General features: G+C 39.2%; 1 protein-coding gene and 1 long non-coding RNA gene across 2 annotated transcripts; both read left to right on the top strand.

Annotated features, from left to right (window-relative positions):
- The first annotated feature begins 5,390 nt into the window (after nucleotides 1-5,390).
- Nucleotides 5,391-7,658, top strand: LOC136267172 (zinc finger protein 862-like). The gene has a single exon (XM_066062261.1). It carries the CDS (start codon nucleotides 5,444-5,446, stop codon nucleotides 7,511-7,513), a length of 2,070 nt encoding a protein of 689 aa, XP_065918333.1. The 5' UTR covers nucleotides 5,391-5,443; the 3' UTR covers nucleotides 7,514-7,658.
- A 6,818-nt stretch (nucleotides 7,659-14,476) lies between these two features.
- LOC136266881 (uncharacterized) lies at nucleotides 14,477-15,157 on the top strand. Its single transcript, XR_010706341.1, has 2 exons — nucleotides 14,477-14,902; nucleotides 14,958-15,157. It is a non-coding gene; the product is annotated as an uncharacterized lncRNA (long non-coding RNA).
- The last annotated feature ends 798 nt before the right edge of the window (nucleotides 15,158-15,955 follow it).

Raw genomic sequence — 15,955 nt, forward strand, 5'->3', positions numbered from 1 at the left:
AACAAATCACCCTGTAGAGAGATCAGCTAGAAGAAGTAACCTTGCAGAGAGTCCAGTTACAAAGAAACCATCATGTAGAAAGTTCAGCTACAAACTAGTGACCTTGTAGAGACATCAGCTAAAAGAAGTTACCTTATAGAGAGTTCAGCTACAGAGAAACTATCATGTAGAGAGTTCAGCTGCAAACAAATCACATGTAGAGAGTTCAGCTACAAGCAAATCTCCCTGTAGAGAGATCAGCTAGACGAAGTTTCCTTGTAGAGAGTTCAGCTACAAACAAATCACCCTGTAGAAAGATCAGCTAGAAGAAATTACCTTGTAGAGAGTTCAGCTACAAAGAAACTATCATGTAGAGAGTTCAGCTGCAAACAAAACACCTGTAGAGAGTTCAGCTACAAGCAGATTTCCCTGTAGAGAGATCAGCTAGAAGAAGTTTCCTTGTAGAGAGTTCAGCTACAAACAAATCACCCTGTAGAAAGATCAGCTAGAAGGAGTCACCTTGTAGAAAGTTCAGTTACAAAGAAACCATCATGTAGAGAATTCAGCTACAAACTAGTGACCTTGTAGAGACATCAGCTAAAAGAAATTACCTTGTAGAGAGTTCAGCTACAAAGAAACCACCATGTAGAGAGTTCAGCTGCAAACAAATCACCTGTAGAGCGTTCAGCTACAAACAAATCTCCCTGTAGAGAGATTAGCTAGAAGAATTTATCTTGTAGAGAGTTCAGCTACAAAGAAACCATCATGTAGAGAGTTCAGCTGCAAACAAATCACCTGTAGAGAGTTCAGCTACAAACAAATCTCCCTGTAGAGAGATCAGTTAGAAGAAATTTCCTTGTAGAGAGTTCAGCTACAAACAAATCACCCTGTAGAAAGATCAGCTAGAAGGAGTCACCTTGTAGAGAGTTCAGTTACAAACTAGTGACCTTGTAGATACATCAGCTAAAATAAATTACCTTGTACAGAGTTTAGCTACAAAGAAACCATCATGTAGAGCCTCGCTCCAGGTATGTTCACAAGCCATCTTTGGCAGGTTTAGTAAGCCTACTTTTTGAAACCTGCCAACAATGGTTCAGAAACATACCTCTGTAGAGAGTGCAGCTGCAAACAAATCACCTGTAGAGAGTTCAGCTACAAACAAATCTCCCTGTAGAGAGATCAGCTAGAAGAAGTTTCCTTGTAGAGAATTCAGCTACAAACAAATCACCCTCTAGAAAGATCAGCTAGAAGAAGTCACCTTGTAGAGAGTTCAGCTACAAAGAACCGTCATGTAAAGAGTTCAACTGCAAACAAATCACCTGTAGAGAGATCAGCTACAAACAAATATCCCTGTAGAAAGATCAGCCAGCTAGAAGAAGTTACCTTGTAGAGAGTTCAGCTTCAAAGAAATCACCCTGTAGAAAATTCAGCCACAAACAAATTGCCCTGTAGAAAGATTAGTTAGAAGAAGTTACCTTGTAGAGAGTTCAGCTACAAACAAATCACCCTGTAGAGAGATCAGCTAGAAGAAGTTACCTTGTAGATTATTCAGCTACTAACAATTCACCCTATAGAGAGGGCATCAAGAAGAAGTCACCTTGTAGAGTGTTCAGTTACAAAGAAACCACCATGGAGAGTTCTGTAATAAATATATGTATTATATATATAATTTGTATATTTACTGATAAAATCAGAAATTTTTAAAGTACATCTGCTTCATCTTTTCTTCTTCCTGTGGTAAAGAAAAAAAAGACAGGTTAAAGAAGTCCCAAAGTTTGTGGTATACAAATACAAAAAGAAATGAAATCTAATCCAAAACAGCCAAACTGTAAAAAAAAAACAGTGCGGCCCTCAAAAAGGCTATGGTGAAAAAAGATGTGAAATCCAAGGTGGCGGCCAAGAAGTGGCTGTGATGGTAGGTTAATGGTAAAAATGTTAATAACGGCAATTCAGGGGAATTTTTTGCCAAGACCAAGCGGCACAAAAATTCACCTGAATTTTCGTTATTAAAATTTTTTACCATTAACCTACCATCACAGCCATTTCTTGGCCGCCACCTTGGATTTCACATCTTTTTTCACCATAGCCTTTTTCAGGGCCGCACTGTTTTTTACAGCTTGGCTGTTTTGGATTAGATAATATAAACTGCTACATGTTTAAAATCATTGCAGGCTTATATACTACATATTTAACCTATTTAGCTCTAATTGCAAGTTTACTCGTGCTTACCTATGTGCGTATGTATAGTACTTGGCTGTATTCAAACTTTGAATACAACTGTTGCTGCTGCTTATGCAACAGCCAGCAACAGTTGCAGCAACAGTTGCAACCAGCCAGCAGCAGTTGCAACTGTTGCTGCAACTGTTGCTGGGCCTTTACATTTATGTTCTGCTTACATGCTTGCACAAAAAAAAAAATTGTTGCATACAGTTCATAGCAATATTTGCAGACTCACTCACTGCTCACTAATATGTGTGTACATTTGTTACCAGTAGCTGACACTTGCGTACAGTGTACATGCATTCATGCCATATTTACACACTCTTTTATACTTATGCTATATTTGCACATTCCTTGGTACTCATAGGTTCTCAGGCATTAGTCCCTGCTGGTCCTGCAACAACTCTGCTTAGTAAGATACTTACAGCTATCGGCACACATAAGCTCACCTAGTTGTATACTCATTTGGTATTGTCGTATTTTTCTATATACCATTGGGATGTGTCATATGCTTCATGCATACCTGTGCTATGTGTGGTTATTATAACTAGCTACAATAATATTGCTGTCTGTGTACTATCGTAATTTTTATATGTGGAGTATGGCAAACTCGGGCAACTGGGGAAATTTGGAGGAATTTGGGTGAATTGGATGCTAGTTATGTAGCTGTAATGCAAGATTCATGTACCTCATGTCCTCATGCTGATGGTTCCCTCAACCAGAACTGTACCGGTGGCCATTATTCCATAGGTAGGAGTGTGGCATGTGTTAGTTGTCCCCCTGGGTACTATTGTCCTCATATTAACCTGGCTGAAGTGTTGGCTTGTGATCTTGGCACATATTCTGTTGGTGGACAAGCGTAATGTACTACATGCCCAGCAGGAAGGGCTTGTCTTAGTGTTGACTCAGATACAATGGAGACATGTGTACAGGGGACTTACTCATTAGGTAACCAGTCATCGTGCACACCGTGCAGTCCAGGATATGAGTGTCCCAACCCCTCAGGGAGTGAAATCACTGCTTGTACCAGTGAATACTACTTACTGGGGTCAAGAGCTTTATGTGAGGTATGCCCTGCAGAAAGCAGCTGTTCATCAACTAGCAGCCCGCCCATCCCATGTCCCCTGGGAACTTATTAATGTTCATGACATAGCTTTGTCTGTCATTTTGGTTGCTAGTGATCAATTGCTGTGATTTGACATGTGTTAGCAGCTTGCTATCATCACTTGCAAATGCTATGTTCATTCATCTACCCTATTTGTGAAAGAACTTACCCAGCTGCCGTTATTCATCCAAACTCGTCCTCTGTATATCATATACGTATTATAATGATCTATATATTGTCATGTCATGCACAATCTCATGTACATATAATTTTATTTGCTATCATGGTGTCATTGTGTTCTTGTTACATGATTGTTGAGCTTGTGTATTGTCACGTACACTACTGGCTTTGTGGGAAAATGTTATATGATTAGCATTAGGAAAAAGAGTAGGCAATGTAAAGCTTGGTGTGGTGGAAGGGTGGATAGCTAGGTAAATAAATGTGAGCAGATTTAACAAAACCAATCCAAATTGCACATCAAACTAACACCTCCAGTGGATAGCTATACTATTGTACTAGTAGTTTTGACACTCAGTACCACTCAAACTACTCAAGGCTAGTTTCAACAGATGTCTTTTCTGGATGGTGTGTGGAGCTCAAGTGGCGGTTTTAGGCCTTGTGAAGGATATGGCTTGGCAAGAACCAGTGGTTTACTGGTGGACAGCCTGATAATGTTGGCCAGATGTTTTTCTGTTGATTTTGCTGCATATCAGCCACTAAGGAGCCAGCATAGCCCTGTAATCTTGTCCCTGGACTGCAATCATGGCCTGCCTCCATTTTGAGCTCCAACCCTTGCCCACCCCACCCTCCACCCCTTTGTGAGCACTCGTGATACTACTTTTCTCATCCAACTGCTGAGATTTTCTACCTTATTTGGTGGGAAACTCTACAAGCAGCTACAAGTACTGATAGTGGCCTGAAAGGTAATAGATTGATGCATCTCTTGTGTAAATTTCATATGCATGCTTGCTATCCTTGGCGAGCTATGCTGGTTTGAATTCTTTAAAACCGTTTATATCGAAACTTCTAATGTGCGATTTGGATCGTTTTTCCACAATCCAGTCACATATGTGTAATTTAATCCTCAATAAATGGTGGTGGTTGCCACTATTCCCAGGGGTGGGCCCCAGCAACCAACATGTTAACTATGCCACAAATGCATTGCACTTTGCTGTTTGCTTCCTGGTGGCATGAGTGCTCTTTGTCACAACAGCAAAACTGCTGTATAGCTGCTTTCTGGGTTTCAGTACAGAAGACAGGTTGGCAATGTTTATTTGTGAGTTTCAAGAATGTAACATTTCGACTTATTATTGTTACTCTCATGCAGCAAGCGTCCCCTTATGATTTGGAAGCACAAATATGACCAAATTCAGTATGGTCAAATCTAAATATGGTCTGAAATGGATTATTTGTCAAGAATTTGTATCATAAGCCCTGCTTTGCTTAACAGGTCTGGTACCTGTTACCCATATTAATTGAAGCAATATAAAATACATTAAGCTCTTATTGGTATCTGGGTATAGCTGGCACCTTGTAATTATAATAGTGCATATGTCTTTGCAGCCCATGCGTACCTTTATAGTATGTGACCGAATTTCGGAAAATTACACTTATGGTTGTGCCTAAAACAATTAGAATTTTTGAAACTAGCATAGTGCTGTTAATAGCAGAAACACGTCTCAAATATTCCTAAATTTTTCTTGTAATTCAGTGACAAATATAACGGTCGGACGCCGGACAAAAACCGGACATAGGTGTTACGTGACCGAACAAATTTTACCACAGTCGGTCAAGATGGCCGGTCAAAAGCACCCTAGTGAACAGACATTACAGCAGGCCTTGAGTTCCAGCAGTTCTACAGCCACTACAAAGAAAAGCAACCGGCAAATAACTGTTTCGACCTTCAAAAAGTGGCAACAGAATTACGACAGTGAGCACCAATCACTATCGTGGCTGAAATGCGAGACAGACAAAGCGGACAAGAATCATGTCACGCGCCTGTATTGTTCGGCCTGCAGGGAGTACCAGAACAAGATTTGCTCGATGAAAAATTATTCTGCTGTGTGGGTAAATAGATCGGACAACCAGTGTACGAGCAACTTGTTGGACCACGCAACCTCAGGACAACACAAGAAAGCCATGGCTGAGCTTCGCACAGCGCAAGCGAGGGCAAGCAGGACGCCAGTTGTACAGTACGCCCCAATTGCTTGTGCCCTCTCGATGTTAGGTGATGTCGATCGCACAAGAATGCGAAAGAAGTTCGATGTGTGTTACCTTATGGCCAAGGAGGGTATCGCCTTTGAGAAATTTGTACCTCTGTGCGAGCTTGAATCATGCCATGGAGTTGAACTGGGCCATGCTTACAGAACTGCTCCATCAGCAAGTCTATTTACTCACTACATTGCGCAATCCCATCGCCAGCAGTTTCTCAAGTCACTCTGTGAGAATAATTTTTATAGTTTTTTAATGGATGGGAGCACAGATGCAGGTAACGTTGAACAGGAGCTGGTAGTCATTCTTACATGCATGAAAGATGATGCTGCTGAAGAGATGAAATCATGCACTAGATTTCTTAGTCTGGAATCTCCCAAGAAGGCGAATGCAAGTGGGCTTGTGAAGTGCCTTTCTCAGTCCTTGGCACCACTAGGAATAACAGACATTCTAGATGAGAACATGCTCAGCGCTGAAGGAAAGCCAGTCTTGGTAGGAGGAGGAACTGATGGAGCCTCTGTTAATGTTGCAGAGCATAATGGAATGAAAGGCATGATGTTGAGTTCCCATCCATGGCTAGTGTGGTCATGGTGCTATGCCCATCATCTTGAGCTGGCTTCCAAGAATGCCCTCACCAGCGATCTTTTTATCAGTATCGATGAGATGCTGCTACGTCTGTTCTACCTTTACGAAAAGTCACCGAAGAAGACAAGGGAACTAGAAGAGGTTGTGAAGGATTTGCAAGAAGTGTATGAGTTTCCTAAAGGTGGAAACAAGCCAGTTCGGTGTCAGGGATCACGGTGGATCAACCACAAGCGCAAGGCACTTCAGCGTGTAGTTGACCGTTATGGGGCATACATTGGCCACCTCATTACACTTAGTGAGGACCATTCTGTTAAGGCAGATGAGAGGGCTCGTATTAAGGGGTATTTAAAGACCTGGACAAAGTATAGTACCATTGTTGGGTGTGCATTGTATGTAGACATCCTCAAATCTCCCTCACTCCTGAGCATGTCATTGCAGACTAGTGAGTTAGACATTGTCCTTGGCATTAAGAATACCCTGAAGTCTACCACAGCACTGAAAACCTTGGCAAAGAAAGACCCATTTGAGTGGCCCACTGTTAAGCTCCTGTTGCAGAAGATTGAGGATGAAGGGGGCAAGAAGTCTTACCAAGGAGCTGAGCTGCGGAATTTCAGTGATGCTGTCCAAGTAAAGTTGAAGCAAGATGCGTTGAAAGATGTCACCAGACTTGATGAGAAGATGAGGGAGCGGTTGATGTGGTCAGACATTAAGCTATTGCGTGCAATAGTGGTCTTTCTTGAGACACAATCGTGGACAAAACAAATTCGTGTTGCAAGTACTGTAACCAACTCAGACGGTGAAGATGCCAATCTGTCTGATGATGATGATAATGACAAATCCTTGTGTGATGTCAAGGAATCTGTGGACTACCTTGCTTCACATTTTAGGCTTCCACTAGATGCTAAGGGTGTTTTGATTGCTACTCTTCAGGATGAGATTGAAGACGCTGTGGAGTATGCACGAAACTATTTAGATATTGGTCGTTCAGAGTATCGGAAGGTCTGGTACAAGCTTCATACTTGCCCTGATCAGCATAAATGGCCAAATCTCCTCAAGCTGTGCGCCCTTGTATTTAGCTTGCCATTTTCCAATGGCCGAGTTGAGCAAATCTTCTCCTCGTTGAAAGTTGTGAAGACTTCTAGGAGAACTAACTTAGAAAATGACACACTGAATGACCTACTGGAGATCTACATAGAAGGACCACCACTTGGCTGTTTTTGCCCTGACGTTGCAATTGAATTGTGGTGGTCTGATTGTTGCACTACTAGGAGAGTCAATCAGCAACCACGAAAAGCCTATCGACCACGAAACCCAGGATCATCTGATGCTGATAATGAAGAAGAGGAAGAATGCACAACAATCCAGCAGTGGGATGATTGGTTTGGTGAAGAAAGTGAAACTGACGAAGATTAAGCACTTGGGTTATTGTACATTATTTGCTGTCATTTAATTGTATATTATAACAACAATGACTACTTACCATCATTCTGTCACTTCTTTATTTAATTATCATGTTATCAGTAAAGTTGATTAATTATAACTATCACAACTGATTATGATACTGTAATGTGGAAATATTCCTTACTATAGTTCCATACACTTAAGTTAACAAGGAATTACATTTATTGCATGGATCACCTACTGAGAGCTAAAGTTAATTAAACATTGAATCTTCCCAAATTACAGTATACTGACTTACTAATCTATCTTGCACTCATGATCACTAGGCTCTGTTCTCCTCTTAGCACTTCTCAGCATATTAATAATGTACATTTGAATTGCAGAATAAATTTATACTATATACGCACCAACAGACTATAGCTATGCTTATCAAAGAATTGTTATCTTACACATGTACAGATAATAAGCAGCCTAATGTACAATGCTATTATGGTTAATTTAATTATGTACAAAAATTAGAAGTGTGCATATAATAGTGTACTGATAAACTGCTGAAATTACTCTCAGATTCAATTTCAGAGGGTCTATTTTTCAAAAATTTCCTGGGAGGCTCAGGGGCATGCCCCCAGACCCCCTAGATTGGCATGCTTCGCATGCTAGTGTGCTTCACATACTAAGGTACCCATCCCTCTACATAAACACAGTATTACCCAGGAAGCCATGGAGTCCTACACCCCTGCCAACAAATTGTGTTATATCTATGTCCGGCCACTTTATTCAGTGGTCTGACATGTTGTCCGGACACTTAAGATTAGTTATATTTGTCACTGTAATTCAAGGTATCTATGGTTTATTCTATCTACCCTTAACTGGGTAGGAATTTAACTTATGGTGCTGTGTTTCAGAACTAAATATGTAATGTGTCCATAAGGTTGATTTCCCAAAATTTGGTCACATATATTACTTGTGTTGTGATAACTACTCGTGTTGTCATGGCTACTTGTGTTGTCATAACTGCTTTTGTTGTCATGGCTGCTAATGTCATCATGTCTCATGGCTGCTTGTGTTGACATCGCTGCTTGTGTCATCATAGTTGCTGCATTATAATATAATGACGGTACTGTCCTATTTGACTGCTATACAGCACTATACAAGGTGACTAAGCTTCAATTACATCTTATTTTGAGAGTACAGTACCTGTAATGAGATTAATGCAGTACAATGCCATAACATCACACCATGATGTGAATCTTTGTATATTGTACGCTTAGCTATGGCCACCTTCATTACTGTTCTGTATCAAGACACACGGTAGTGTGTCGTGCGGCCCAAGAAGCCGGCGCGCAACCCCGTGAGTATATTGACAGGAAGAAAGAAAACGCAATTTTCGCACCTCCGTAGCTCTGTGCTACCTTGATGAAACAAGACAAATTTTGCTGTGTACATTCCCTCCAACGTCAGTACTCCACATTCCAAATTTGAGCGAAATCGCTTCAGGCATTCCTGAGATATGCGACTTCAAAAATTGGCTTAGTTTCTTCGTTTTTTCTTCTTATTTTTCTTCCTCTTTTCGCACACTTACAAAAACTGCTATAAAACGCGAACGCGTTATCCGATTGCCTTGAAATTTGGCACACAGAAGGGGGGGTATAAAGGCGCATCTCGGTACCAACTTTGGCTGGAATACCATAAACAGGCAAAGAGTTATGAGCGATTATGCACGAAAAATAACACCAATATGTTGTCACGCCTACAGGGTAAACCGCGTATGGGAAGAAGCTGAAAATCGGTGGGTGAATAGGTTAACTATTGAACCTCAAACCTTTTGTGGTTTGAAAGAAATCGAGCTAAAAACCAGGAAGATACAGCGAAAAAATCAACAGTGTGTAACAATTACGCAATCGAGATTAGTTAATTATTATTATTATTATTATTACTAGGACCGGGTCACACATAACCAAGTAAATTTGTTAGCGTATTAAACAGCCTGTGGCTGCTTTGTCTAACTGTGATGCATAATAAGTACAGTAGGACCTCCATTATCCAAACACCTGTGTGCCAGTTTAAACATAAACAGAGTTCCGTTCAACTACTCTAATGGAACATACACTTACTCTAATAGAACGTTCACCTAATAAAGAAATATTCTAATAGAGCAGTCACTAATAAAGAATGAATAATCAAGGGTTTGGATAGTCAAGGTCCTATTGCATCAGCTGCTTGTGTCACAATTGATGGTGGCCTCTCTACCTTGTCCCCATAGCCCTGATTATGACACAAGAATGTAGTCAGTTTGCAACACCATAAGAGCAACTTTTAGCTTGCAAGCAGGGAAGATTTTTTTCAAGACCAAAAAAACATAAAGAAAACCACCCACTTAATGACCTAACATTAATCAACATTTGTTTAAGTGGAATTCTGATGCTATACACTAAAAATATGGTATGATAACAACATAAAAGCACGTAACAGTTGACAATATACAAAAGTAATTTTTCAAGTGTATATCTTTATCCATTAATAGTAACTTGAGACAGGTATTCCATTTATTTATCTTGCTACAAAACAAGATACATGAAACTGCTTATTCCCACATCTGATATTCAACAAATACAGTTACGTGTATAGTATAGGGAACCTTTCAGGGACATATTATTCTGAATAAAAAAAGTCTGACTGACTGATGAAATTACTCAGCTACTGTACAAGAATGAGTAACACAACTTAAACAACACTACATTGTTTTTGCCAATGGATTTTATTCTGGCTAGTGAATGGATAGAAGTAGGGCTATTCAAGGGCTGTTTCAAGCTACCATTTCGTATAAACAAAGTAATTGTGTTATTCCACATGACCATTAATCACAGGGTAATACAGTGTTATCCAACCCCAAGACATGTTCAGATAATCAAACCCCATACATTTGTATACAGAGCTCAAATACTCTAATAGAACATGCATCGTAAACAAAAGAGAGCTCAATTCTGCTGTTCGGATAACCAAGTGTTCAGATAATCAAGGGAGCTAGCACTGTACGTCTTTTCACCACAGAAAGAAGACTGATATACCATTTTACCCTGTAAGAAATGTAACAGTAAACTAACGGGTGGGACACTACGTATATAGCGTAGTTTACCCCAAGATTTACTTCAGAGTAAACTAACATTTATTTGTTGGTCTAAATTTTACATCAGAGTAACTAACAGGTACTAGTAATTGAATTAATCACAAGCGGAGTTTATAATAAGAATTCCCTGTTCCCTGTACCATTAGAAAAAGAATGTTGATACCACACAATCATCACCACCCACTACACCACATGCACATATGCACGCAGACACACACAGAGTAGAAGAGTAGATATTCTGTTAAATGTTTTTTTCAAATTCTGTAGCAACTTGTTGGAAACATGTTGGGTCAATCTGAAGGCTTGTCTGGGCTTAGTTTTACCTAACCAACACTGCCACATCATCGTTTGGGAAAAGTGAGGATGGTTTTTGGATGGGCCACACCCATGCCTTTGTGGTTCCTACTATACAGTACGATAACAGTACTATCATACTGTACAATAAGTGAGCTGACAATCATTCCTCCAGTGTACACACCTTCTCATTGCTGCTAATTCCAATGCACCTAAAATTCAGAAGAACTGATATACTTTAGGACCTAGCTACACGTAAATACTAAAGCTTGGTAATACATGGAAGGCATACCTTAGTGTGCTTCCTAGTAGGCCATGCACCCCACCCCTATCCCTAAGACAATTTTGGAATATTAGACCATTGGGGTTGAATCTGAGGGTGATTTCAGCAGTTTACTGTATACAGTACTTATTTTACCGCTGTATAAGAGTGACTGTTCTATTCTCCCTGCTGTATTAGAGTGACTGTTCTGTTGAATGTAAAAGAAACCGCACATGCTGCAATTCAGTAATCATGGAATATTTAGTTGTTAAAACAAATACTACATTTGACCAGTTATAGCTGAGGCTACTACAACTTTCATCAAAGAAAACCCTGCGGCTACTTTGGGCTTTTGTGGCAGCAGCTCATGGTGTCTATATGGATTCACAAGTGACTGGCCTTGTTCAATCATCCTTCAATGGTATCACTCATTTAAACTTCTCTCAAAAATGTTATTTCCTGGCTTAAACAACTCCTTTGCCTGGTTTCTGCTCCAAACATGTCTTAACAACACTTGTACCAACATATTCAGATACAAGATGTGGCTCTTATCCGAGGCAACTCTTAGGACAATAACTCTAGGCTGTAGAGTGGCCACTATCTGGGGGCAGCTATTGTAAGAGCCGCGGCTATTAACCAGTCAAAAATGATGAAGGTACAGTGGACCCTTGGTTATCTGAAACCCGATGTGTCTCAGACATTGGTAAAAGTGTTCAGATAAATTAATTGTTCGTAAAACTGAAGTCTATACATTTACATCCAGAGCTCTGTTGAAATACTCTAATAAACATACATTTGTACTCAAAACACTCTAATAAAGTAGTCATTACCAATTTTGGATAAACGAGGATACGGACGAATGAGAGTTGGATAACTGAGGGTCTATTGTACTTAACTATTATACAAGAATAAATAACACAGCTCAAATAACCAGTAGTGGGTTGGACAATTTACATTTGGAATAAGTTATGTAACATGTGGCGTGGTCCAAACTCTGATCAGAGAATAGAGGAAGTTATTTGAGACATTAGCACCCATCTAGCAATGTGGATACTACTTAGTGATAGTTCAAATGGTGTGGTCAACTTGTTCAATCAACAATTGTTTCTTTGTTTCTAGTCTAGTGGCAGGGCATTTTTATCATGTGTAAACAAGAGTATTAAAAACACCACGTGTTTTCAAGTTTCTTCCTATAGTCAGGTATAAACTATATAAAGACACATTCAGATGTATATATGGATTAAGCAGGCCAATAGCTAGTTAGGGTTCTCAAGGTTATATTAGTCATTTTGCATACAGTAGTGTTACATAATGCATAACACTATTCTTTGAAATGTTGTATTGATGTCCATATGAAAATGGGCATGTGTATGTGTGTTGCATGGCTGAATATGACTTGCCCAACCAGTGCCCAGACATGGAAAAGTCTGGCTATGCCATTGCACAACGGTGTTGAAATGAAAAACAGATGTCAATTTTTTTTTAGAATCAGATGTCAGCAAATTCTTTAGAGTGGATTGTATTCTCATAGAACATTCATCAATTTAGAGTCTAACTTATGAGTACCTGAAAAAGAAACACCAACAGTTTGGCCTAGAAATTTAGCATGGTTAACGTTACAGATGTTAATAGTGTTTCTATCTAGTCTGCCCCTCTGCATAGAGAGAGGGTCTGGTCACTTTAGAGGTGTCATTAAACAGTGATGTCACAATAATGTCAGCAGGGGCATATGGAAGGGGGTTTCCAGGGGTTTCAGGAAACCCCTTTGGATTTTACACAGTACTTGAAACATTAAGAAATTGAAACTACAGGGTTCCAGAATCTGGAATCTGTCGTGGGACAGGACACATTTTAAACTTTTATCTTAGTTAAATAATGGTTTTTCACATGATAGCAACACTTATAGCATTGTTCTAAATTATGATTTTGGTGAAAAGATCGAGATACTCTAATAAAGCAGTCAGACAATATAAACTATTCTAATATAACAGTCACTTAGCTGTAGTGGAAACCCCTTTTCAAAATTCCTGTGTACACCCCTGATGTCAGCAAGGATGGCACATCCAACAACCACAGTTCTCGAAAACATCAGCAAACAACTACTACACAAAGAAAACCAAAGATTCTTTCCGTATGGATTAACATAACTAAGATTTCCTTTCATATGGATTAGGCAGCATTACCAGTTTTAATTGTTACACACAAATTTTGAATATCAGAGTGACCAGACCCTTACTCTATAGAAAGGCAGACTAATTTCTACAGTCAATAAAACTGTGCAGTACACAATGTGATGACCAATAAAATGAAGGGGGTAAATATGTTGAAATTCATTACAGACTTTTTCTGTCTTCAACGCTAGAGATACAGTCAAAAGTGCGAATCAACTTTACTGGAAATAAAAAAAGGTTATATTAACTTTTCACATTATGTAGTGAAGCAAGGAACAAACAAATAAGCTGCTCTATCAAGATATCTTTTTAATTTTAATATATTGCTCTACTTAAATATCCAATATGCTTGACATTCCTCTTATATGTTCTCTTGGACCCTTTCCTACTTACAACACTTTTTCAGCTGTAAACCTTCTTTCGTCGTTTCTCCCTGCTCCTTCAGTCGCCGTCCTAACTGAACGAGTAAAATTACACTTGGCTTTGGCTTTAACTGGCCTAGTTCCTTACGCACGTGACACGCCCACTAAATCTCGATGTGTAGTATTCTGTTCATCCATTAACTAACAATTCATTTAACTCGAAGTGTCTTCTCACTGAGCTTCTCAACTGCAAGTAGTATCTAATGCCCGGTTAAACGCGCAGCGTATATCAACTAGTCGGTTGCTATATGCTATCATAGATAATATACGCGCTAATATTATCTATGATGCTATAAGCTACAACCCGTTTTTCAAACCGGTTGTACGAGTTCGTTGCTAGGGACTCTTACCGCAAAGTTATTTTGTTTGTTTATTGGACAGCGTTATTTGGAATAGTAAACTTCGTAATTACAGCAAGTAGAGATGAATCCATTTTTAGTTTTTCCCTTCGCGTATTACTTATTTCATTACCGGTGAGTGCGTAATTTTATGTGCAGTGGTTTAGCCGTACATTATTTAATTATTTATGACGTATTTTGACGAAAAAAAGTATTATTCTTATTACTTGGTTATGTAATTATTATGCTTGCCACGCCTACCAGATAAACCACTTGGGGTAATGCTTTGAAAATCGCTGTACAGATGGAGTTATCATCTTAGAAAGGCTCTTCAATGGTGTAGAAAAATCAGACTTAAAGCATATCAAAACATGCTATTGGGATTTGTAAAGTCAGAATTGCAAAAATGGCAAAATCAAATTTACAGCCAGTAATCATTTTATCAGCAATATTGTACATTACCAGTGTCCTTTGTTTGTTTTCTGCCCTTAGATCATGAAATGGACTGATTAAACACTGATTTTTTCAAAGATTTCAGGATGGATGGATCACCTTTTCAGTTTCTCCAATACAAACTCCATACATTTTACATCATTTTGTATATTCAATAATTGCAAGCACTAGACACGATCAAATACCATAAAACTTAATATCATTCAACTCCTTATGAATTGCTCTATCCGATTCCGGCCGAACAAAATTCGTAATCGCTATGGTAACGGCGTGATTCCGCTATTTAATTAGAACGCGAAATTCGTGATTTGCTCTCCAATGGATTTTGTATTGCGTAAGTTGCCATTTACCATCGTTTGTTGTAAATTTGCAAGCTGTAAACACTTTAGCTTCGAATAAATTTTGTTACCATCGGATAGAGGAGTGTTATGCGTGTATAATGGCGGCCGAACAATTTTGATACCGCCTTCAGAACCAGAGTTATGATGAATAATGTAACTTAAAACTAACTTACCTCCATAGGCTGCTGTACATTGATTTTACGCATAATAATATTTTACGGAAAATTGTAATGTATGGGTTAATTTGACATGAGTTTTGATATGGCCACGGAGTTATAACACGAAATCCAACTTGGTGTAGCAAGTGCGAGATCGAGATACTCTAATAGAGCAGTCATCCTAATAGAGCAGTCACCCTGAAGAGAATTCAAGAGATCAGTTAGAAATAAGTAACCTGTATAGAGATCAGCTACAAACAAATCACCCTGTAGAGAGTTCAGCTACAAACAATTCACCCTGTTCAGACATCAGTTAGAAGAAGTTTTCTTGTAGAGAGTTCAGTTACAAACAAATCACCCTGTTGAAAGATCAGCTATAAGATGTCACCTTATAGACAGTTCAGTTACAAAGAAACCACCATGTAGAGAATTCAGCTACAAACTAGTGACCCTGTAGATACATCAGCTAGAAGAAGTTACCTTGTAGAGAGTTCAGCTACAAAGAAACCATTCTGTAAAGAGCTCAGCTGCAAACAAATCACCTATACAGAATTCAGCTACAAACAAATCACCCTGTAGAGAGATCAGCTAGAAGAAGTTACCTTGTAGATCGTTCAGCTACAAACAAATCATCCTGTAGAGAGATCAGCTAGAAGAAATTACCTTGTAGATAGTTCAGCTACAAACAATTCACCCTGTACAGAGCTCAGTTAAAAGAGGTTTCCTTGTAGAGAGTTCAACTACAGACAAATCACCCTGTAGAGAGATCAGTTAGAAGAAGTTACCTTGTAGATCGTTCAGCTACAAACAATTCACCCTGTAAAGAGATCAGCTAGAAGAAGTTACCTTGTAGAGAGTTCAGCTACAAAGAAACCATCATGTAGAGAA

The sequence above is a fragment of the Dysidea avara genome, chromosome 9, assembly GCF_963678975.1.
Source record: "Dysidea avara chromosome 9, odDysAvar1.4, whole genome shotgun sequence".
NCBI lineage: Eukaryota > Metazoa > Porifera > Demospongiae > Dictyoceratida > Dysideidae > Dysidea > Dysidea avara.

Excerpts from the sequence above, each read along its gene's own strand:
- LOC136267172 (XM_066062261.1), top strand. The coding sequence starts at position 5,444 with ATGGCTGAGCTTCGCACAGCGCAAGCGAGGGCAAGCAGGACGCCAGTT.